This window comes from Hakea prostrata, chromosome 6 (assembly GCF_041222555.1).
Source record: "Hakea prostrata isolate BN-2017 chromosome 6, UWA_Hpros_2, whole genome shotgun sequence".
In the NCBI taxonomy this organism is placed as follows: domain Eukaryota; kingdom Viridiplantae; phylum Streptophyta; class Magnoliopsida; order Proteales; family Proteaceae; genus Hakea; species Hakea prostrata.
This window is the reverse complement of record NC_142605.1, coordinates 29,419,339-29,442,697: the sequence shown is the minus strand read 5'-3', so window position 1 is coordinate 29,442,697 and position 23,359 is coordinate 29,419,339. Positions and strand designations below refer to the sequence as shown.

The following is a 23,359-nucleotide window of genomic DNA, read 5'->3' as shown; positions in this document are numbered from 1 at the left end:
GCCTCTATTTGGCAATGGAAAACCTTGATTTCCATAAAATTTTCCTACAACCGAGTAGCGTTTATTTGACAATGGACAAATTCTGATTTAGGTCGGACAGTTATTAGTCCAGCCTCAGTTACATGTCACCAACATGCAGGTGAAACAACCAAATTGTTGTTTCACGTGTGCATTTTGCCTACAGCAGGGTTAGCTTAGAACACTCTTTAACTTACAGTCGAGGACACTGCCAGCATCAACAGGAGCTCGCCTAGATAGAACATCCTGAAGCGAATCAACGGTAGGAAAGGCTCCAATTATCCTCTCTCTGACTAGCATTCACACTGGTATGGTGATTCTTTCTTATTGCTTGGTAGATTTTTGCTCCCATGATCACCGAAGAAAATCCTGCAATTTCTCACGTCCTGAACCCTCCACATTGCAGTGTGTCTTTCTGTCCACTTCTTTTTGCTATCTGGAACAAGTTACCTCAGCTATCCATCTTATCATTGGATTTCCTTTTTCGAGATTTCGGTTTTGATGGACCAATAAAGTCATCATCATTCTGATCTGCCATTGCATCTTTCTTTTTACAAATTTTGTTTGAGTACTTGGCAAAAGCAGCACTAAGTGCTGATTTAATGGTCAAGTCGGGGTCTTTTGTCTTCTGGTTTGTTGTAGCACTTTCTTCCTCCTTAGTTTCCACATCGCAGTCTATTGATCGACAAGCAGCATCCTCCTGGCCAAGATCTTCAGTAACAACAGTGGGTCGGCTGTATGCTGAACGCTTGAAGGGTTCGTGGAATGTTTCGTACAATCGTCTTACCTGAAATTTTTTGGCAAAAAGATCAGTCAATTTCAATAAGAGGTATCTAGTTCATGAATAAATTTCACCATGCCATACTACCATGTACAAAAAATGAAGCACATCAGTCTTTAAAACCAAAAATAGGAAATAGAAGTTGAAAAATTAAAATTAATACAAGTTTCAATTGGCAAACTGTGACACACATGGAGGGGAGCAAAATGGACTGAGAGCATATCTGTGTTCTAATTAACTAATAGCCATCCATTTTGATCACCACTCTCTAGATATTTGCTCTTATCAACTATGGGTCTAGAACATTTAAACCCTGAGAAGAGAAAGGGGGGAGGTTGGAAAGGCTTGAAGGAAAATCTACCTTGTGCTCACCAATGCCAGGGCATCGAGCAAGGTCTTCCATGGATGCATCCATGATACGGGAAAGAGACTGCAAAGAAACACATTAACCCAGTGTTAAAATGAAGCTGAAATACAAAGAAGAAAAAAGAAGAAACTATTATTAATGTGACATCAACAAATACAAACACTAGCAAAGATAAAACTATCACTAAGAGTTCTCCTTTCAATGTTACAAAATTCTGTTAGAAGCAAAACAAGTAAACACAGAGGCGAGAAGCCAGGAATCAACATCAAAAAGGAAATAATTAGTGTATCACTGAATCATCTTTATGAAATAATTGGTCTCTCTACTAGACGTGAAGTTAAATGATCAACGTAGTGCCTCTCATAAATATCTGATATGTACATAAAGTCAGCAATTATGAACACTTAACTGCAAAGGAGTATCCTTACCCCAAAAGTAGAACCAAGAGTAACAACGTCAGTCTTGTTTACACGTCGAACCGCTGTAAGGGCATGATGCAACTACCACCAAAGAACGAGGGAAAAAATATCAGTCTCAGTAGAATCTAGAAGCTCTAGCTATAGTGGTCCCGAACTGTGATAGAGAGCATAGTTTATGCAAGATATTTCATGTCATAAGAAATTCATTACAGAAGTAACAAAACATCACCAACATAACAGTAAACAGACAATGTCATATCACCACATGAACATAAACGAAGATAGATACCCGTGATGAATAGTCTGTATCTGTTTGCCCTTGGATAATGTCTGCAGGCTTGTTTTCATAAACTTTTATTGTCTCCAAATATCTACCACATTCCTCCAAACTACAAAGGACCAGAAAAAAAATTCTATCAACACAGAAACTAAAGTTGTTTCTAATGCTTAAATCAACGAGACTTACACCATCATACATGATGCAAATTCTGCATAGAAGTAATAAGACAAAAACACTGCCTAATATCTCATCTGAACAATTACAGAATTTAGCATCTTTGAGCATCAATGGGTCACCATACAAGAAATGGAAATTTGCTTGGTACCTCCATCCACATAGAAGCGTGCAATCATGAAGTAGAGCTGTCCTTGTAACTTCAAGGAGAGGCTTAACAACGTCCTCCTGAAATAAAGAATAGAAGTGAAAACGTCATATAATTGTCATGGGGTTGTAGATGATATTCATTCTATGCAAACTAAACATGAAAATAAAACTGATCTAAAAAGGAATAAAAACTTCATAGAAAAGCAGGGCTGCATACCAAATCGACATGACACAGAACCACACGGAGCTTGAAGTCCTTCTGCAGCTCCCTAATTCGATAATAGAGATAATCTGGATGAAGCAGATGATACCGAAGACTGCAAAAATGGTAATTAAACACAGATATTACATAAATCGTAACCTACTAAATGCTCTTCTTGATGCAGTGACACTGATGTTTATGGACCAGAATGACCCACCATGGAAGCCTACACCAGGACAAACCCAGCCCAGCCCTTCTTGTTCCACGAATGGTTGGTCGGTTTATTAAAATTTATTGTCATGTGGGGGGACTCAAGGTGAGAAATCTCGGCGAAATTTGCTGTTTCGGCCAATATTTCGCCAGGTTTCAGTAGGAATTCACCCCCCAGTTCGGGGGTATTTTAGGTCATTTTGAGCCTAAAATTTGTGTCTAGCCTAATTTGATGCCAATAAACACACAAGGAGTGCTATTTTGACCTAAAACATCCCCGAAATTGATGTTCTTGATCGGCACCGCCTGGTTTTATGGTAAATATTCAAACGGCCATACTTTTGATCCGGGATGAGTTACGGGACCCACAACATATCAAAACAAACGGATTTACAAGTAGGTGTCGTTTTGACTGCCAAATTCCATCGTTTAGTGGGTTTTCGGGCCACTTTTAGTTTCCTAGTTAAATTTGAGTTTCTATTTTTGAGTCATTTTAGCTCTATTTTATTTTCCTAATATTTTAGGGTTTCTTAGCTATATATACACGTCATTGTTATCTTGTAAGGAGATTCCCACTTTTGAATAACAATTTTCAGTTTATTAGAGTTCCTAGAATTCTTTGTTCTTCGCGCACGCTGTATCAATGTTACACAATTAAAGATCGAAGAAAAATAGAGCAAGAATGCAAAAAATATGAGAGAAAAGCTCTAGAAAACAAAGAAAATTTGAGCAGAAACATGCGCAAAAATATTGCGAGAAATTGTCAAAATATCACGAGAAATCAATAAATTGGTGATTTCTAGTAAATCTCATTTCATTCTGTTTTTATTTCGGTACCTACCGAATTCGGCGAGATTTCGCCTATTTTTCCTACCCTGGGGGGAATAACATATAATTTATGTATTTATCTTTTTGTTTATTTTGACAAGAAGTTGGGTACATAAGAAGGTAACTCTTTTGCAGTTTCCTGCTTCAAGAATTTCTTATTCTGTTGTAGATGCATAGAAGTCATTTTCTTATTGATATACATCATGTAATTACAATGAGGTTCAGCTTTGAATGAAAATAAAGTAAACAAATTTACTGGTCATTTGCTGTCCTTTGCTATGGGCTGTTAGGAGTTTGCATGGTTTATTCCCTTTACTGCTCATCTTTACTGTTTTCAGTTCCCTTCCCTCCCAGGTATTTTTATTCTTCTCTCCCTTCTCCTGTTTCCCCCTGCTTCTTTCTGTTTTCTACAACTCACCCCCCCCCCCCCCAAAAAAAAAAAAAATTCCTGGTACCATACCCTAATGGCTGCTCCTGCAATCTCTCACTTTTTCTTCTTCTTTCTCCTTGATATTCTGGGTGTCTAAGCATCTCCCAAGCGCAACTCAAACCCTTGGGTTCCCATCCCCCAAGTCATCCTATTCTATGAGTACTGACCATGCAATCAGGTCTGGGCACTCTAATGATAGAAGGTATTTCAAAGATATTTAACTAGATTTCAAGTAGCATTCTTGATTGACCCTTCATTTGATTTCAGAACCAATGGATTGGCAACATCCGTCCAAACTCCAGACCATTCATAGGTCATTGACATATCTCTCAATAGGAATCCTGAGTCTCACTTTTATTTCCTTTAGTTGTGAGGTTGGTGAAGGTGCTTTTCATATAAAGACCAAAGAGCTGATATTTATCATCCTTCATTAAATTGATCCAGCCTTTTCGTATTACGGGAGTGCTCTTCCTTACCAAACTAATTACCATTCTGTCATGCAACTTTTTCCTCCTTCAGGTCCATAAAAATAAGTGATAAGTTGATATCAGTGTAAGAGCAAATTCACCTACATATCAGTTTCAACTGCCATTTCATTTTAACAAGTAGTTAATTACAGGAAGATGAGCAGTGATACACCCTGGCAGATCCCAGGAGCAAAGGGACAATTACAAGGGTCTAAATCCAATATCTGTGTAATTGCATGCTTTGGTGGAAGCTACCCCTAATTAGAAATAATCTATGACCTAATACACTGCTAAAACAACAACTGAGCATTGACCTGACAAAATGGGGCTGTCTTCCATTTTTGCCACAGAAACACATTTCATGTGGCTTGACAAATGATAAAGCAGTAGAATCAATATTGTACTTAAACACTTTTGGATGGACATATGAACCCCCATAGCCAATCCGAATATGATATGGAGCACAGAGCACAGAGCCTTGGTTCTAGAAGATCTGCACCACCAACAGCTCAATACCCATGACAGATTTAAGCTCCTCAATTTTCACTCAACACATTTTAGAGTTAGGACAAATGGAAAATCAAGTTAAGTGTTTCAGCATGTTATCAACACAGAGGCAACATGTAACATTTGACCGGTAGATTCAGTTCAGCTTAACAGGCAATTGCCCTAAATGAGCATATGCATAACTCATTGAATTCTTCATTTAACTTTAACACATGCAGTAGCCAAGCAAACCATATTATTTTCTTGGGATTGTCAAAACATGGTCATTAATTGCATTCAATTGAAAATGAATGGCAGGGAAATGAAAATAGTTTCTAAGCTTACCTCAAATACAGAGCACATGAGTTCTGGCCGAGCAAATAATCACAAATAATGTCTGCAAACATCCATCTCACATTTCGGATATGTTTCAATAAGGGGTTTCCTTTCTGAGCAAAAGTTACCCATAAAACAGGAATGTCAAATTATGAAGTAAAATATGGAAAAAGAAGTACAAATCCATCAAAATGTGTACTGCCTTCAAGGACGCAAAAGTGAAAAACATAAACACTTATCAGCAACTTCAAATTCCGACATTAAGCCTTACAAGGAGGAGGCACTGAAAATCCAATCTTTAACAGCTTCAGAATTTATATCTTAAATAATTGCCAAGTTTTCCAATTTATAGAAGAACTTACTTCTATTTTTCTTGCAACCTACTAGGGATCCTAGTACATATATAGAGAATTAGTAACAGCTACAATCCATATTACACCGCAGACACAGTTGGTGGGCTTCTCCTACAGTGCCAATCTCTGCCCGAGCTCCCAACTCTTTGATATTCGTAACAGAAACAAAATAAAATCCTCCAAATTTAACTCAACCAAAATGGACGCCAATCAGTAGCAGATAAAACCAGAGAGCATGCTAACCTGCCGATGGCTTACAAGAATAGCATTGCGATTCTGAACAGAAACATGTGGTGAAGAAGAAGAGGGAGCAGAAGCAGAAATGCCGCCATGACTACCAACAACAACCGCCGCAGCAGGAGATGAAGACGAAGAAGCCTCTACTTGTGCAATTTGAGTTTGGCTACAGGGGGACAAAAAATCACAGAAAATGTCAGTTTCAAACAGAAACCCAAGAATCTAATTTGATGGTAATCTGTCCAGAATCTAACCTCGAATTGCCGTTCTCAGGCCTCAACGATGGCTGTGAGGGTTGAGGAGGAGCTGTGTAGAATTCGGTTTTCTTTAAGAAAGAAAAGGCTTCAGAGAAAGAGGAAGAAGGGCGAAAAACGGAAGGATTAGGTTTTGACTGAGAGTTCTCGAAGACCTCCTCGTGTGAAGGGATCCTTATAACAAAAGAGCTCTTATTATTATTTCTCTTCTCCTCCTCTATTGTTTGTTTCCGCTGCAACTCCTTTTCGTCCTCCATTTTCTCTTCTTCTCCTCTGAATCTTCGTTTTCTTTACTTCATCTATAGAAAATCTCAGCGATTTCAGTGATTCTTTTCTTTTTTTCGCTTCTGAATCTTCGTTTACTCTCAGTTCATCTATTGAAAATTTCAGCGATTTGAGTGATTCTATTTTTTAAATGACTAGGAATTTGCAAATCTCAGGCTCTTCGGTCTCAAAAGTCAAATTTGGTGCTTTGGTTAGTTTTGTAAACCAAAGTAAGTTTTAGTTACTTTTGATTATTAATATTAAAGACTATTTTTGTAATGGAAAACATGAAAGTAGTTAATCATTAAATTTTTTTCATAATTTTATCAAAAACGACAATCAAATGAAAATCACATGATTAACTACTTTTATGTTTTAGTATTCACACAATGTGTTAACAAAATTAGTAAACGACTTTAGGTCTACAAAACTACTCAAAATAGTAATTTCTCATCCTTTGGACATTTTATCCCTAGAACTAATTATACTATATGTGTGGCAACCTTGAAGCAACGAAAAAAATCTTCTATAAAAACAGTTAAATTAAAAAAGAAAAAAAGATAGCAATTGTAGTTGCAAGAAGAAAATGATGGTTGCTTAATATGTCATTATGGATATTTTACGGATAAAATGTTCAAAGGGATGAAAAATCACAGTCCTGATTAGTTTTATCAATCCAAAGCTAGTTTTTACTAGTTAATACATGGTTGGTAGAATGGTAAGTTTCATATTTATTAGTAGAGAAGTCAAGGGTTTGATCCTTATGGACGACAAAGCTCCCTATGAGGATGTAATCAAGGTACGCACAAGCTAGCTTGGATGAACCTCAGATTACAAAAAAAAAAAAAAAATACTTTTGTAAAAGGAAACCTAAAAATAACTAATCATATGATTTTTCCTATAAACATCCACAAACAATTGAATTAGAGACTCCATCTTGTAAATTTAGAAAATGCTAAACTTTGAATATAAAAATAAAAAATACCAATGGGGTTGGTCCAAGTGGTAAGCAACTTGGTCCGCTTAAGCAAAGTTCCGATATCAAAATCTTGTGGATGCAAAAAATCCCCGCTGGGAGACTCACCCACCATAGCTAGGTGTGCGACCCGGGTCGATCACCGGATTAGTCAGGGCAAAGCCTTGGAACCGGGGTTGGCAACAAAAAAAAAAAACAAAAAAATAAACTAATATTTACGTAGGTACACATGTTTTTACTTACCATTGTCGGTTCTTTTCTTCTTGTGCCCACAACGAGATCCTAATAGCTCGCAATTGGTTGCAGTCATTGCTGCAAATAAAAATTTAAAAATCTTAGTGAGATCCACATGAGACCTACAGATAGTTTCACTTTTAGTTTTTTTAAAATTTTTTTAGATCCCTTACAAAGTATGCCCATAGAAAGTGTGACAAACTATGTACAAGTTGTTTCTATTATGACCTTTGGTGACTTGGGTAGTCTGTTATTTCTTATTTAAGACTACTCGTCTTCTCCTTCCACTATTACCAAATGATAAGAATGTGATCTGGTGGTTCTTTTTCAAGTCTTTGACCCCAATGACTGTTGATACACTTTGTTACCTCCCAAAGTGTCAGAGTGAGTGGATCTTCCCTGGGAATAGCAATGGTATTGGAACCCCTCTACACAACTCTATTGCCTTCTCTAGTGGTGATGAATATAACAGTGATGGTTCTAAAACAGTGTGGTTGCCTGAATTTGTGGAATGAAATCTCCAAATTCATCTTGAAATTTTGTTTAGTTAGTTTGATTCTGTGAATGAAATTTGTCAATTCATTTTGAAAAGCTATTTTGTTATTTGAATCCATAGATCCCAAAACATTGACTTGTATCTCCAAAAAAACAAAAATGACTTTGTTATTTTTATCCAAAGACATTAGGATTTAGCACAATCTAATGTTCCCAATTTTGTATGTAATGTTTCATTATTCCTTCAAGACCCTTAAAACTAATTATACTCTTCTCTAGCTTCTAAAAAACTAGAGTCCTACTATCGTACCAAAAAAAAAAAAATTTAATAATAAAATAATTGAATATATATATATATATATATATATATATATATATATATATATATATATATATATATATATAGATACACACGAGTGCTCATGAGACCATGACAAGGGAATGATACTTAAAACCTTCAAAGAAATTTGAGAGTCGAATCATTTGCCCTTTTAAATTGATTGACAGATATCAATTGAATGAGAACTCTATCACGGAAAATTTTGATTATTTCCTTGGACATCAAAATCTTTACTTCAGCTATTTTCTAGAGTGTGTAACTAAAAATCAATTTTCTTGTCGAAAACTAGAATAGGAAGCAAAGAAGTAAAAATTTGTATCGCGAATAGTTGCTCATGTCATTTACTTATAATCATTTTCAACATAACAATTAAAACAAAGAAAATCTCATTTTTGTCAATTACTTCTCTTCTAGGGTTTTTCATTGCCATTAAATCAGCACTTAAGTTGGTCTCGTTGGTCATGAGATAGCCTAACTTCATGTAACAAAGTCAATCCAATCTAGAATCTAAGTGATGACAACTGCAATGTGGTCTATGACGGAATGAGCATACCTGGTTGAGACCCAACATTCTTGTCGAAACTGAAATTGAATCACTTGTTCCTTGAATTTTCTTTACATTGGGACTTCACTGAACTTCAGGAGCTTTAATTGGTGAGAAAATGACTATTAGGATCAAGAAAACGTCATCAAACAAATGAGATAATTATTGTTGAATTTCATGAATCCAAGGATTCACTACAACCAAAAGGATATAAATCTCTCATTTATGAATCCAAAAATTTGAAATCTCTAAATTCAAGTAACCAAATGGACCTGCAAGTGTTTGCTACTACTAGTTTTAACGCATAAAGGATTTGAGTGCTGTTCTGTGTAAATGAACAGTTTGACATTGGTGGGTGGTCGTTGATCCTTGATCCTCGTTTGTTGTTTCTTGCAGTTTCCCAGTAACCTTGTCAATAGCTATTCGAACAGATTTAGTTGGAGCTATACATTGGTTAATAAATTCCAGGTAACAAACAAACTAGCTACTTACATGTTACTTTTATTCTAGCCTAGGAGATCTACATATGAAGTTTGAATAGAGCGTTATGGATATGAATCTGCCTTCTGGTAAAACCTTCTTCTGGCATTGTTGTTTGTGGTATGAAGAGACTTATAGCCATTGAAAGGATGATCTGGCCGATATAAAGTGTTTTCTGTATGATTGATGGAGTCTTGACTAATTTGATTGCCTGACCCTTTAATGTTATAAATTTCGTGAACAGTCAGAAAGAACTGCAAGCCTTCAAATTCGTGAAAAGTTTACATTTGAAGATATGCTGAGCTTTCAGAAGGTAGTGTTGTTAACAATCTTGTTGTTAACAATCTTGTTGTTAACGAGTTTTCTCATGCTGTGAAGCATCAAGTTTTCTAGATCAAAACCAAATGGTAATGGTATGTGAAAGTGCGTAGCTTTCCAGTTCCATTCATGGCTACTACTAGTACTCCATCTCCTGAAGCAGTCACCATAAGCAGGTAGCTTTCCAGTTCCATTCATGGCTGCTACTAGTAGTCCATCTCCTGAAGATGTCACCATAAGCAGGCTATGATCACGAATAGGTGGTGAGACTCTAATAACAAGACTGTGATCGATACATCATCTCCTGTTGAGATTTAAGAATTTGTTTTTACAAATTTACAAAATAATTAACATTTTTACTTAAATAAAAAACCCTTTAAATGCAAAAAGCAAAAGTTTGTTTACATTTATACCTTAATTATTTGATTTAACACCGTTGCAAGCTTTCTTATACATGTGGTGCAATCTCGACCTTTAACTGAAGGAAGCAGGACTGTTGCAAATAAAAATCCGACTCAAATCTGCATAAATTGGCAACTCTACCTGTAATTGTTGCAAAATAAACAAATAAACAATACAATATAATCCTCCAAGATCTGTTTCAAAAGTACCAAGTAATTTCATCTGGTTTAACCAGTACAGATCACTATTTTATAATAATGCTTTGGTTTGTATAGCCCTTGCATACACTGTTTATAGTTAGAAACGTGCAATACAAAAAATAAAAATGTCTCTAAAACTCACCATTTACATTCCTCTTGTCTTATTCATGAAAACAACCAACGGTCGAGGCTCTACCACCACCATCCACTGCACAGGAGGACCACCTCAGTATAGCTTGACATCTAATCCCAATGATATTTGACAGCTCAATGGGTGACGGTGAGAAAGAAAAAGGAAATAATGAAGGATGGAAATACTCACCATCTTCCAAAACCGAAAAATCTCGCTATACTTCGAACTCCTACCTAATTCTGGCTTGTATTGTTGGCAAGGCTCTCATAGAACAGGATGTATCCATGGTCTGTGTTACTAGAGTATTCCTGTGCAGATCCAAAAAATGTCTGTACAGCAGATTCATCTATTATCTCCACATTCTCATCGTCAAAGAACAGCCAGTGGTCATGACTCTTCACAAGGCTAACATAATGTCCATGGTTGGGCCCACTACCAACATGGACAACAACCGCAAAGAGGGAATACTCAAGGTCTGCATCTTCCACTGTGTTGCTCAGCTTCAGTTCCAATGGGAACACTACCCGGTAACATAGCTTTTTGTACCGGCCAAGCTGCTCAATGTACTTGAAGCGCTTCAGATGAATAACCAGGATATGTGGTGGCTTTTTTATCTTCATCCTCTTCTGGGCTTCCTGCAAACTGTAACAGAAAAGACATCATATTTGGTGTCTTAAATAGAAAAACCAACACAGACTACTCTGCGATCTTTCTTCCCTCCTGAAACCAATCTCAGATACTTACAGATGAATTTTACTATTTCTAATTGCATTGTATTAACTCCATTTAGAAGGTCCTCAACAACAGCTGAAACCTATGATTACATGGGTTTGATGCATTTCCTAGGCAAAACTAATCAAATCAAGAATACAAGCTGAAGCCCGTATTAGCAGTACCCCATAAATTGGACAAAAAAGGACAATGAAACCCAATCTCTTTATATTATAAAAGAGAATTCAGAAAAAGATAAGTTGCAGGTGACAACAACATTAGTTGATTTGAGTCGTCACCCGGGCAAATAAGCAGGTAGTGTCATTGTCACCTGCAACACTACTTTCTACACCTGCTTGTACATGTAGAAAAAAAGTGATCCATCCCTAGGCAAATAAGTGGATGACAAGCTCACGCATGTCTCTGAACCTGCACTTGCCAACCAAATCATACCAGCAAAAACAGGATCAGACCTTAAACAACTTCACATGAACCAACATGAGTACAAATCGGGATTGTCAATACTAGAAAAGGTAAACCAACCAATATCTTTTAACCCCTAGCAGCTTAGTAACTTGGTAGACCTTAATGGCCCTTTCATTCCTAATCCAGGTTAGACTGGACTAGCCATTGAGAAGATACATCTCCGGCTCAGTTATTAGAGATTTGGCTAAATGGCAGGTAACAGGAAACCATCCTTTTCTCATCCAAGAAAACAACATTAATATTTACATAAGCAATTGAAGTTACCTGCAACATTTGTCACAGAAGAACTTGTCCTCTGCATTCAACGTTTCTGTAGAACTGAAATTCTTGAGACAGCTTGTTATTGAACTGTTCTGTTCAATGTCAAGGCTCAAGTCTAAAAATGTCTCATCCCTCGCTGTTACAGTCTCACATCTTAAGCACCTTGTCTCATTGGTCAGAATACCCTGCATTTATATACACAAGATCTGCAACGCTAATTCAAGTAATTTTTTTTTTTTGTGGGCGGGGGGGGGGGGGGGGGGCTTGGTATATCAAGCCTACCCAGAAATTAAACAAGGCCTACTCAATCCAGGTCATTACAGCTTTTGAGCTTTCACAACTTAGCAAGAGCTGCTATCAATTGCTGCCATAGACTAGTGAGTTTGATGCATAGGCAGGCCACATGTAAATCAAATTTCACGGCAACAAAGTCTAAACTTATGAACCCACAGCAACCTTTCACCCAGTGTCTTAAATGTAAAATACAAGTGCTTAGCGCAAACGATCAATTGAACGAGAAAAGGTTGGACTTGAGAGTTCACCTGAAAATTTTTATGAACCCACGTAACCAATGGCTCCTTTTGAGCACCATTGGCTTGACCATTCTTTGGTCCATTTGCAATCTTTCCTGACAGGGGAGAAGTGTCTGGAGAACTTTTCGTAGCTTGAGACTCTTTCTCCAGTATGTCAACAAGTTCATTTAGCAAGAAGTTCAAAAATTCATGGGCATCCTACAAAAAGGAAAGTAAAACAGCAGAGAGTATGAACTGAATAAAAATGTTTTTTTTTTCAAACAAGTCTATTTTGGGGTGCATTAAAGCACAAGGGTACAGATAGGTATGCTAATAGAAGACTTTTAGAAACTCAGGCCTTCCCCTCTTTTGTTCTCCCAAGTAAGAAAGCAATATCATTTTGAACTTCATTAAGTCTTTGCTCACGCAACGAAGCCCTAACGGTCTATTTGAATGGGATTATGTAGCTTTGATTCTGGATTAATGATCCGATTTTCTATCCCATTACTTACAGATGATCCAACACACACATAAAATGAGATCTAGCAGTGAGAATGGATTTCAAGTAACTAGACTGGCGGCCCAGAGGAGCATTGGAGGTCAAAAAGCACGAAAAACTCCAACTCCTGTAAGCGTAATATATAAGTTATAAAAGCCATAATTCCCCACAAAATATATTACTTTGATCTGATATGAATCTAAACCTCAAAATATCCAGGCGACCGACCCCATGTAAGTCACAGATTTCTTGAATTTCTTATATGCATCAAGAAAACCACTGTGAGGATGTAGGAATAAACCATACAAATGTTAGGCTGACAACAAGTTGATTGGTCCAATTTTATAAGGATACAATCACAATCTGAATACCATCCACGATTTGGGCATGTGTTACAAATCTAAAATATCCTAGTGCTAGGTTGGTCTTCCACGTTACCAAATCAACACCAAGGCCATTTACAGCATTCTCAACCATCCGACGGGTAAGATAAATGGAAGATGCATTTTAAGGTATAGCAATTCAATAGGTCTCCTTCTGCAATTTGCATTTATGATTTTGAAACCATTCAACATTGCTTTGCAGATATTTTCTCTATACGGACATAACTGGAGCTAACAAAATGTCAGCCTTCACTGACATCTGTTAACTAAATATTAGGCTGCCAGCTATAATGTCTTCCAGTAAATCATTCGAATCAGGTGAACTATAAAGATAAAACCACCGTACTCTATGAGATGGATTCTACCTGATACAGAATTTTCAGGATTTGATATTACACCACTGAATCAGAATAACCGTGGCTTATGCGGTTTTCAAACAAAATGCATGCATGTTTCCACATCAAACATATACCTGGTGCATGTAGCCCCGGAAAAGCTCGTTCTGTTTTTTCAATCTCTGTACAAAACGCTTTGGAGCTATGACACCTGTTTTCTTCTTCTGAGAACTTATCTGCATTTAGAAATGAATAAGAAATTGAAGAAAGGAACCTGCCTGGAGACACGTATTTTTCTAACAATAAAACACCACAACAATGAAGACAAGCTGCAACTTTCTTCTATATTGTTAACCATGAGTTGTTAACGAACAAGAAATTAAAAAGAAAAAATGGGGGTCGGAAAATGCAGCAAGAAGCCAAACAGAAGATCAGAACATGCCACTTAAAACTAAGAATTTAACATTAAGGTTTTCTTTGGCATGTCAAAACTGTCTTTAGACCTGTCTGATAAAGAGTGTAACTGATTTAATACACCCAACAGTCTTATACTCTTGGTAGAACTGGAAAAAGAGGTACAACATTTCTGGCATAACTTAATTTCCTCAACTGTTAATTAGAGAGGTTTATGGTTAAGGGTTCATTCTTTTGTAAAAAGGAGTTTTGAAGTATTCCACAGAAACTCAGTAAAGCAGATTTACCAACAAATTGGGCTTGTTTGCTTAGGAGTAAGTCTATGCTTTTAACATATTTAGCCTTGGGATATAAAACAGGGACTGATCCAAAATATATAGACACAATAAAATTAAGTTCAGTACCATCTACATAGAAAATCACCACATTTGGTAGACTTTGTTTGCTCAACCAGAGTTTAATTGGAGTTAATGTCCACTTTGAAAATAAAAAATAGCATGAGCCAGAAAGTACTGTAACCTGACTAAATAAATCTGCCAAGCATGTCAAGAGATTCCCATCTGCATCTCCCTGATTTTTGTTATTTGCATAGTAATCTAGTAAATGTTCCCGGAAGGGAACACAGAAATAAAGGGCCTGGATACCAAAAAAAAAAAAGGTTAAGTAATTAAATGCATATGAGAAGTATAAGGGAAATGGACTCAATCTAGAATAGAGACATAAACAAAAACAGTGAGTTGACAATTATGAAACCACTAAAAGATATCCTTCTAACGTAAAACAGCTAATCATACACCCCTTCAGGCCTCAGGTGCCAATTACTAACCATGAAAAGACTGAACAAAGACCCCTTGAATTAATAGGCTCCTCTTTTGACTGTTCCTAGTTCTTCTACAATTTCCTACCACTTGATTGCAACCCTACAAATTTCTCAACAGAAAAACTGGAAGCAGGGGGAACAGGAGAGAGTAACAGCAAGGACCATTCAAAGGATAGTTTCATGATGACTATGTGACCCTAGGCATTGGTGGAGAACGAGAAAAAAAAAGGCGACAGGCCGACACCAAATGTATAACTCTCACCATGCAAGTCATATCACCAGAAAAATGTTTTTGTTCCAGTTACACAGTGGACAAGGACAATCATTAGTGTTAGAAAAAAGGACAAGGATTCTCTGGGTCAGGAGGGTTTTTTTTCTTTTTCTATGGTGGGGGGGGGGGGGGTGTGGAAGATAAATGATTGGGATGTCAAAAACCCATATTGCATCACAATCATAAAACATTATTTGACAAGCACAAAGATTCCAAAGAAAGTCTCAACATGGACAAAAATATCTTTGTCACTTAATAGCAACAAATGAAGAAAGAATATGAGAACTAAAGGATAATCTATTGTATCAATACTGTTGCAGATAAAACACATAAATAAGCTTATTTTAGTGGAATTAAGCCTTTAATTGGGTTAAAGATGTGGTAGGCCTATTTCGTTATAACAGGCCACTAAATATAGGTATGACGCAGGATTTAATTGTTAGGTAAGGAGTTTTTTTTGGAAGCTTATCATTAATGATGCAACAGTGGGGGAGGAATAGGTTATCAGCCAGCTCTAAATCCAGTTTAGCTCCAGTCCCCTTGCTTTATTATTTTATTGAATCCTAGGCGGATAGTCAGTTAAATCCACCTCCAAAGTAAGCAACTGGCTGGAGAATTTTTTTCAACAGTCTCAGTCTTTTTAGAGTCCTTTATTTGAATCTCCCCCAAGCTTGACAACTAAAATGACCTTAAACAGAGTTGAGTGGCATAAGAAAACCAGTCTGCCAACCCCATTTAGTTGGGAAATCGATTAGCTGAGTTGACTTGAGCTTAGAGACAAGAAGTATCTTCTTTAATAAACACCGGAGTTCCCACCATCCTAAAACTACATAGACTTCCACAAAAGTCTTAGCGGTAACCCCATATAGCATGGGGCACAATAGCGGGACTTGGTGCCACATCCGAGTTATTAGTTATTACTCTAGATCAATAATAATTATCTCATGTCTGGATTACAGATTGTATGATTGGCATGTTATAAGGACAGTTGTCAAGCCAGCAATGTTCTGTGGAGCAAAACGTCTACATAAACTGATTGTATATGGAATTAGGATATTAAGATGGTCGATTGGTAGCACAATGAAGATAGCACCAAAACAGAAAATGCAGTCACCAGTGCTCAGGAGCTGTGCCAATAATTGATAGGATGACGGGAAGTCCACTGGGGGATGGTTCGTTAAATGCAATACATATGAGTGAATCCGGAAACAAAAACTCGCAACTATAAAATTTTCAGCCTCTAACTATGACGAAAGTAAATGTTACCCTCATAGCATAACCCACCATCCCGAAGCTCTAACTTAGAAATTACAATTAAATCGCAACACTTGGAGACACCCAGGCAAATACAAAAATAACCATGAAAACCACCATTTAGTGATTGTCGGTGAATGAATTAGCACAAATCCGATTGAATTGCAAACTTTGAAATAACAAAAACTCCACGACAGAAACCATCCACTACACCCAAAATTTACCCTAAAATCATTCGTAAAAAAGTAATCCAGTAAACGATTCAGGTATTATCAATCACACAAATACAAGATGAATAATCAAACCTGTAAAACACTGTTACAGTAACAAGTGTTGCCGAAATTCTCCAACCCGAAGTACCTCTCGCCTTCGGGGAACTGGTCACCAAGAACTTTCTCGAGCTTGGAACCGGTGGCTCCCATAAGAACATCAACTATGAAACTAGTCCCTCTCAGTTCTCCAATTCAGTCTCCATGAACAGTCTGAATTCTAACTATTTCTTTTCGATTAAATTTCTTACGGTCCTCTGCGGAGAGAGTCTGATGGATTTAGATTTAGTTCAGGAGAATAGACAGACACGAGAGGGAAGTGGGGAGAGAAGATGCAAATTGGTACATAGGGAGGGATAGATTGGGAATATGATCAGGCTTTTCTCGTCTTCAATCTTCACAGCTTTCTGTTGACCCTGCCTGTGCGTTAGTAACGGTTAATTACAACCTTCCGCATCCGTGCGCCTGGCTCTCTTGCTTTTCAGTTGGGTAAGACGGTAAGAAACACGAGTTCGGACCGGTCAAGGGCACGGAGAAGCACCTCTGACCGCTATTGACCACAAATTACAGGGAGACCCACAAGGATAGGTGAAAAAGATAAAACAGTAAGAAACACAAGTCCGGATTGTCTCTCCTGACAAAGAGCACCTTTGACGGCTATTGACCACAAATTATAAGAAAACCCACAAGGATAGGTCATGGGGATTATTTTTTACTTGTGTTGCTTTACGTAATCAGGGGAGATGATCCATGAAACATTGGGAATGAGACTCAATCTTTTTAGTGCAAATTCTTAAGCTGTTTTGTTTCACTCATATTACTATCTTCTTAAATTCATTAACTAGAATGATTAATAAAAAGATAAAATGATCTAGTCAATACATTCAACTTCTTTAATAGAACTATAAAGCAATAGCAGATAGTTCTTACTATTGCAAGGTCTAGTAGTGCATAATGTAGATCCAAAAATTTTATGCCGGAGGTGGATGTGTCTCCGGAGATCTTGAAAGCTTTGCTACCGCGAGAGTCTTGTGTTGCTGGTCGTTGTTGGTGTATCTTCGTCGTCGCTGTTTTTTCGCCTTTGTGGCATGTATTTCCTTCATTGTGGCGTGTCTATGTCCGCCTTTATGAAGTGTTGATTGTAATGGAGGATATGTATGTCGTATTCCTTGAGCTTAAATGTTGTTGTGGTTGTTATAACCACGTTTCTAAGGACTTGGGCTCGACCCATTCCTTAGCCAGGATGACCGTGTCTATTGCATGTATGACATCTGTTCAATTTCCATTCCTTGGTTCGGATCAAACTTTGTGGTTCATGCATTTATCTTTTGTATTTCTTTATTTTCTTTGCTATATTTGTAGTTTCTTTCAAGTTTATGAATGAAGAAACTCTTTAGTTTCATACCAAAAAGAAGAAGAAAAAAAAAGAAAGCAAAGTTAAAATAAAGTTCTAGTAAATTAAAAATTAAAAATAAAATTGTAAATTTAAATAATACGTGGAGTGAGAAAAAACGTTTTTTTTTTTTATAATTTTACACAAAATCTTACCTATTAATTGAATTAATGATTAAAAAATAATTTTATAAGAACACCATTTGGAGGTAAACCAGAAATTGGGGCATTCCGAGAATTGAACTCGGGACCTCTTGCACCCTAAGCAAGAATCATACCACTAGACCAAATGCCCATGTTGATACTAACTTTATTTTATTTGTTAATAGTTGAGCAAACCCAACCACAAATCAATCTATTTAGCCTCTAGTTATAAAATTTCTCATAACCATCTTCTTTTTCGGTAATACTCACAATTATATATATTTGAACGTGAATTGGATCAATTCTCCCCGATTCAAAGGGGAAAAAAAACTCCCAAGTCTTGAGATAGAGAAGGTTCCACTTTATCCACCCAATCATGATTAAGCCTTAAGTTGGTTATAAGAATTGCCTTCTCCTTCCCAATTCCTCTTATCCCTGTTTCAAATATCTTCCGACTAGCTTCAGTGAAAAATTCCTCAAAACTTGGCCTTCTCCACTCAATCTTGACTATATTGCTTTCTTCTTTGACACACTATCACACCATCCTCAAGCCGGTTATAAGAATTGTCTTGTCCTTGTCAACTCCTCTGATCCCATTTTCTGGAATCTTGCATGTCTGCTGGAATTTTTTCACAACTTGGCCTTCTTGGGAAACAATGATCGAAAGAAAAAACACCAAGAAACACACACACACCCACACCCACACATGGACATAATGATTCTTTAGGCCAATCAATTCATAATTTCGCACAGTTGGTTAGTTGACGGGCACGCTTGTTGAACAGGAGAGTCAGTCTAATGGGTTTGGAGATTGAATATATGAATCATGTCTTCTACATTCTTCAGAGTTTAGATTGCAACTTGGTTTCTTAATCTGTTACAACCCAGGGAGATGTTCCGGTGCAAAATGACTTGCAAGTGGAGGAAGTGGTGCGATGGACTTCTAGGGTATCTCGCCCACCAGTGTTTCTTAAAGAGTAGAAAATGTAATGGAATTTTAGTTGTTTGTCAATGGGTCAGAGGGAGTATATGTTTTGGAGCTTTAGTTGCTTCTACCAATTTACTTAGCTATAAAAGCTGTACCGCATAGTAAAAAACGCATGAAAAAAAAAATCATCCAAACCCTCCTCTCTGGGTAGCTCGTTCTTCTAGATCTGAAATGCCCTGTCTTTTTCCTCTAGTCTGTATCATAATCCTTACCTGAAATTAGTTTCAGTTGATTTTGCACAAAAATCCACCGAGCGCAAGTGGAAGATAAGGAAAGAACCAAAGGTGGTTGCTGAGCATATGAGAAATTACGTAAAATTTTTCCCTCGTAATGGAAATTACCTAACTCCACGAGAAAAGAAGTATCACAAGCAAGGAGGATGGAGAAATTGTGATTTAGTTCAGATGCATTCACCTTAGGTTCAAAACCCAAAAAAAAAAAAAATCACAAAAGGAATTTCCCATGAACTTCGCACCAAATCAGTTTGTTGGGTATACATAGACAATCATCCTCATACACTATTCGTCGAAGATACAAAATTAGGAGCCAACCGAAGACCAGAGATGGAGAGATGGAGATCAACTGGTATTGCAACTGAGATTCTGGGAATAACAGACAACGAAAGCCAACTCAGCTGGATACAAACATCCACCACTTATACAGACCATAACCATAGAGACAGGTGTATACAATCAGTCTCAAGGGATAGATTCTGAACCTGCACATACAAAGCAAAAGATTTTCAAGAAAGAAACTTAGTTTTCTTACAAATCAAACTAATCGGTCAAAGTGTTCCTCATAAGTACCCAATCCATTTAGTTACAAAGTCAGGGATTCGGTGCTGCTAAACAATCTGCAGTTTGTGAGCTTTTCAGGGCGCACACATGTCGAAACAGAGGGGATACGGTCACAGATGAAAATTAGAGCTTCTCAAAAACACTAATCTCAAAAAAAACCTAACCTCAGATCCGAGAGAGAGAGAGAGAGATTACCTAGAGAACCAGTAGCTCTGGGGAGAATTAGTAGTGAAGGTGTTACCATCGGTAGTAACTGCAGTAGACCACTGAGAGAAATCGCGGTCGAAGAAATCCCAATCGGGAAGAAGCAGACCAGCAATGGCGAAGAGGCCAAAGACGTAAGTAACGATCATCTTCTTGAACGAACAAGTGTAGATGCCGGTTAATAAGACTATAGTACCCACAAAAACCAGAGAAGACCGAAGGATGGCATCACTGCTTGCCATTGATTCTGCTTGGAAAGTAAAAAACCTTGAAACCTAGTCTCTAACCGCAGCTGAACTCTAAGAGAGGTGAGAAAGACATGACATTAGTGACTTGCAGTTGCAGTTGCAGCTGCTGGAGAACATTGAAAATGGTAGTTGAAGGGTGGGGCGGGAAATAAAGCTTGCGTGAAATATGAAGTATGACGTGTCAACTTATCGGGCCAAAAATAGAACAATTTAGGTAATGGTCATTTTTTTTTCTTTTTCTAATTTTGTCGTCTTCTTGCTCCCACATGCTCAACCTATTTCCTCAGTTAACAATATTATTAAAAATAAAAACAATAAAAAATAAAAATAAAGAAAGAAAGAAAGAAAAAGAAAAAGAAAAAAAGAAGAAGAAGTTAACACTTAACAATTAGGATTTTGTTAATCCATTTAAAATCATCCATCATTCTCAACTTTTTTTTTTTTTTTCCCTCCTTTTTTCTCGACTTATCGCCTGAATTTTTTTTTTTTTTTTTTTGTGGGTGAACCAACTTGTCACCTGAACAGATAACATATAGTTAACCCAAATAGTCAGGTGCCTTTGGTAATGTTCTTAAAAAATATTTTTGCTTAGCTGCGTTTGTTAAAATGCTTCTTTCATCTATTCTTTAAGAACGGCCGAGTCAGAAAAATGGCCTAAATAACACCTTAATATCAAAAAGATGTTTTTATCAAATAACAAAATGGAAGTGATAAAATTGGTTCGATTGAAACTTTAGAACGAGTTTAATAAACATCAACTTATTCTAATAGTGTTCTGAAAATATTTTCAAAACACATATATCAAATACCCATTTCTAAGTAGACTTGTAAATGGATAGTTGAAATCTGCCTTTGAATTCGTATTCGTATTCGTTTAATGGTATTCGTATCTGAAATTTGGATAATTGTTTTTTAGATCAAATAATATCTGGATAAAAATTTATCTAGATAGAGTAAATTATTCAACATTTTTTTCTCTGAAAATGAATGATAATCGGATTCGAAAATTGGTAATCGGTAATCGGATAATCATAAAATATTAAAACTTTTCTCTGGAAAAAGGGTTAATAATCGGATTTGGAAACTGATAATCAGTAATCGGAAATTGGAAATCAGAAATAAAAAATGACAATCACCAATCAATAATCGGATAATTTATCAGATCGGATTATTATCGAATATCCAATAAAGTTCCGGATTCGAATTCGAATGCCTTCTCTAAATTTCTGGCGGATTCAGATTCGGATTTGGATAGCCGTTTTGCTAATCGGATTCAGATAGCGGTGTATCCGAGCTGAATATGATCAATTTACAGGTCTATTTCCAAGCAAAAAAAAGGTCTTTTAGTACAAAAACATTAAAAAAAAAAATTGCATAATAATTGATCTCTGAGAACATAAACATTACCAAACGGATACTTATTTTCCTATTTCATACTCCATCTGGAATGAAACTTGGCAAGGCACATCGAAGGAAAATCACATTTTCAGTCCTTTCTAATTTTGTCAAGATGCTTCAGAATTCTAAAACATTTTTCATGATATTGCACAATCATGTAGGCACTCTTTGTTTGTTGAATCTAAAGTAGAGTGGAAAAAAAGGGCTGGGAAAAAGTTTGAAAAAATAAATTTTTCATAAAATCTCAAAATATGACTTATTTGGTTCAATAGGGTGAAAAAAATTGGTAGACGAGATGTTGATGTGAGATACTAACTTTCCCACTCCATTCATAGATTTATGGGTATGGGGTGAAATCTAGATAATGTCAACTAAATAGTTTTTTTGGATGAATCCACAGATTTCATTCCATAGATTCAAACAATTCCAAACAGTTAATTTTATGAATTATGACTCCATAGGTTTTGAAATCTTTAGATATTTGAAATCTCCAGACTCATGTAACCCAACAGACCATAGAGGCAAGCAAGATCTTGGAATAATGAAACCTTTCATAGGCAGAGAGATCCAAACAGGAATGCAATGAAAGAGAAGAGGAAAACAGTGGCATTCGGCGATGAGACAAAACTGATTCCAGCAGCTAAAGTAGGGCTCGAAGCTGGAGCCTTAGCTGCTTTGGCATCTTCAACAAGAGAGAAGACAACGAGGACAATCACCATAATAGCGACGAGCGAATTTGCTATTGAAACCCTCCATTTCTACTTGGCTTTGGTGATTTCGGTTCTTCGAAAGAGAGAGAACGAAAGGTTAATCAAAAGACAATACCTTCAGAAATCAAGAGCGTTCTATTATATAGTAATTTCATGAAATCAAAAGACCAAAAATACAGAAGAAAAAAAAAATGATCCAATACTTTCAGAACCTTCGTATAAGGGATAATCTAAGAGCATACTGTTAGGTTTTTTTATTAAAATCTATATTAAGTTTCAAAATTAGTTTTGCATTTCTTTTATTTTAGTTGTTTTGTTAGTGTGTGGGACCCATGAGTTAAGGGTGATAATGAGACACCCATGAGTAAATGAGGCACCTCATAACCATGGTTATGAGGCTCTTCATGACATTGGTTATGGGTCTTAAAAGTCTTGATCATGGTGATGAGGTGGGCTTACTTGTAAGAACTATTGACCTTCAATTCTCATTTCAACTTCATGACCATTCATGGTCATTACCATGAGTGGGGTTAAGGTTATTGAATGAATTAAATTAAATTCATACAAAATAGGTGAATATGAGAGTTAATTCTCCAAGTAGTGGGGAGGTTAGGTCAATGTGGTTTATTCTCATTAGTGGAGAAGGGACAAGCCCATTGATTCTCCATTAGTAGGGAATTGATTCTCCACCGTGTGAGGAGGTAAGACATTGTGATTCAATGACCCAATTCATTGCCTTGAGAATCTCAAGGGGTGTAAAGTGTGGTGTAAGTCTACATAAACCCAACCCTTCCTTGCATGTGGTGTGTAATAGAGACACTCCTCACACTTGCATTATTTTTGTTACTTGTTTTAAAAGTTTATTCCTTTGAGTTTGTCTAAGTG

At 36.7% G+C, this 23,359-nt stretch overlaps 3 protein-coding genes and 1 non-coding gene across 9 annotated transcripts; all 4 read right to left on the bottom strand.

Annotated features, from left to right (window-relative positions):
- ERCC1 (nucleotide repair protein) lies at window positions 1-6,431 on the bottom strand. 3 transcript variants are annotated; one of them, XM_089159079.1, is made up of 9 exons: window positions 5,993-6,431; window positions 5,745-5,904; window positions 5,158-5,261; window positions 2,407-2,506; window positions 2,191-2,267; window positions 1,875-1,974; window positions 1,595-1,666; window positions 1,161-1,229; window positions 1-805 (listed from the first exon to the last, which is right to left on the bottom strand). In XM_089159079.1, the coding sequence occupies exons 1-9, from the start codon at window positions 6,247-6,249 to the stop codon at window positions 470-472; spliced, it is 1,275 nt and encodes a 424-aa protein (XP_089015205.1). In that variant the 5' UTR covers window positions 6,250-6,431; the 3' UTR covers window positions 1-469. The 3 variants fall into 3 exon arrangements, with proteins under 3 accessions (XP_089015205.1, XP_089015207.1, XP_089015206.1); XM_089159081.1 differs by having other exon boundaries at window positions 2,407-2,458; XM_089159080.1 differs by having other exon boundaries at window positions 5,760-5,904.
- Window positions 6,432-9,220: 2,789 nt separating this feature from the next.
- On the bottom strand, window positions 9,221-16,992 carry LOC149013185 (ubiquitin carboxyl-terminal hydrolase 4-like). 4 transcript variants are annotated; one of them, XR_016173987.1, is made up of 9 exons: window positions 16,630-16,992; window positions 14,499-14,615; window positions 13,703-13,801; window positions 12,379-12,567; window positions 11,840-12,021; window positions 10,568-11,020; window positions 10,388-10,453; window positions 10,057-10,186; window positions 9,221-9,947 (listed from the first exon to the last, which is right to left on the bottom strand). XR_016173987.1 is itself a non-coding variant. In XM_089158902.1 (7 exons), exons 1-6 carry the CDS (start codon window positions 16,744-16,746, stop codon window positions 10,612-10,614), a joined length of 1,113 nt encoding a protein of 370 aa, XP_089015028.1. In that variant the 5' UTR covers window positions 16,747-16,992; the 3' UTR covers window positions 10,195-10,453; window positions 10,568-10,611. The 4 variants fall into 4 exon arrangements, 1 of the variants encoding a protein (XP_089015028.1); XR_016173989.1 differs by having other exon boundaries at window positions 9,221-9,864; XR_016173988.1 differs by having other exon boundaries at window positions 10,057-10,164.
- A 1,216-nt stretch (window positions 16,993-18,208) lies between these two features.
- Window positions 18,209-18,280, bottom strand: TRNAP-AGG (transfer RNA proline (anticodon AGG)). Its single transcript has one exon. It is a non-coding gene; the product is annotated as a tRNA-Pro (tRNA).
- Window positions 18,281-18,883: 603 nt separating this feature from the next.
- On the bottom strand, window positions 18,884-20,472 carry LOC149013183 (peptidase). The gene is made up of 2 exons (XM_089159548.1): window positions 20,110-20,472; window positions 18,884-19,835 (listed from the first exon to the last, which is right to left on the bottom strand). Exons 1-2 carry the CDS (start codon window positions 20,358-20,360, stop codon window positions 19,748-19,750), a joined length of 339 nt encoding a protein of 112 aa, XP_089015674.1. The 5' UTR covers window positions 20,361-20,472; the 3' UTR covers window positions 18,884-19,747.
- Between the last annotated feature and the right edge of the window lie 2,887 nt (window positions 20,473-23,359).